This window comes from Eimeria mitis, genomic scaffold, assembly GCF_000499745.2.
Source record: "Eimeria mitis Houghton genomic scaffold, Emh_scaff5348, whole genome shotgun sequence".
Lineage (NCBI taxonomy): Eukaryota > Apicomplexa > Conoidasida > Eucoccidiorida > Eimeriidae > Eimeria > Eimeria mitis.
The window spans coordinates 2350-3216 of record NW_013573625.1 but is presented as its reverse complement, the minus strand read 5'-3'; the positions used below and the strand labels follow the sequence as shown (position 1 = coordinate 3216).

At 59.9% G+C, this 867-nt stretch overlaps 1 protein-coding gene across 1 annotated transcript in view; it reads left to right on the top strand.

Annotated features, from left to right (window-relative positions):
- Window positions 1-501: 501 nt before the first annotated feature.
- EMH_0081480 (uncharacterized protein) overlaps window positions 502-867 on the top strand; it is a gene marked incomplete at both ends in the record, with an annotated part of 1081 nt that continues 715 nt past the window's right edge. Inside the window, one exon of the mRNA XM_013500387.1 lies at window positions 502-834. Coding sequence (XP_013355841.1) covers window positions 502-834 — 333 coding nt within the window. The remainder of the gene's footprint in view (window positions 835-867) is intronic.

Sequence of the window (867 nt, the reverse complement as noted above, 5' to 3'; positions counted from 1 at the left end):
AAACAAAAACAAAGACACATATACAACAGCAACACTAGCTGCAGCAACTCGAGCAGCAGCAGCAGCAACAGCAGCAGCAGCAGCAGCAGCAGCAGCATCACCAACAACAGCAGTAGCAGCACCAGCAGCAGAACCACCATCAGCAGCAGCATCAGAAGCAGCATCAGCAGCAGCATCAGCAGCAGCATCAGCACCAGCATCAGCACCAGCAGCAGCACCAGCATAAGCAGCAGCAGCATGAGCAGCAGCAGCAGCAGCAGCAGCAGCAGCAGCAGCAGCAGCAGCATCTTACACGATAAAAAAAAAAAAAATAAATAAATATAATTAACTATCGCTTTCTATCATCTGCAGAGCCTGAAGGCCCCCCACAGCAGCAAGCAGCCGCAGCAGCGCCTGTCTTGCTTCTCTATTTCCTTCTGCTGCAGCAACACAACCAAATAAAAATAATAAAATAAACCAAGCATCCTCAGCATCGCCGGGGGGCCCCCTACCCTCCTCGCTATGTATACTACGGGGGGCCCCCACCACCACAACCCTCTCACCCCCACCACTCTCTTTTATCTTCGCCGCAAGGGGGCCCCCATGAGCTACCAGGGGGCCCCTATGAGCTACCAGGGGGCCCCCGTGGAGTACCAGGGGGCCCCCATGAGCAGCGTGGGGGCCCCTGTGAGCAGCGTGGGGGCCCCCGTGAGCAGCGTGGGGGCCCCTGTAAGCAGCGTGGGGGCCCCTGTGAGCAGCGCGGGGGCCCCCATGAGCAGCATGGGGGCCCCTGTGAGCAGCGTGGGGGCCCCTGTGAGCAGCGTGGGGGCCCCTGTGAGCAGCATGGGGTCCCCTGTGAGCAGCGCCGGGGCCCCTGTGAGCAGCGCC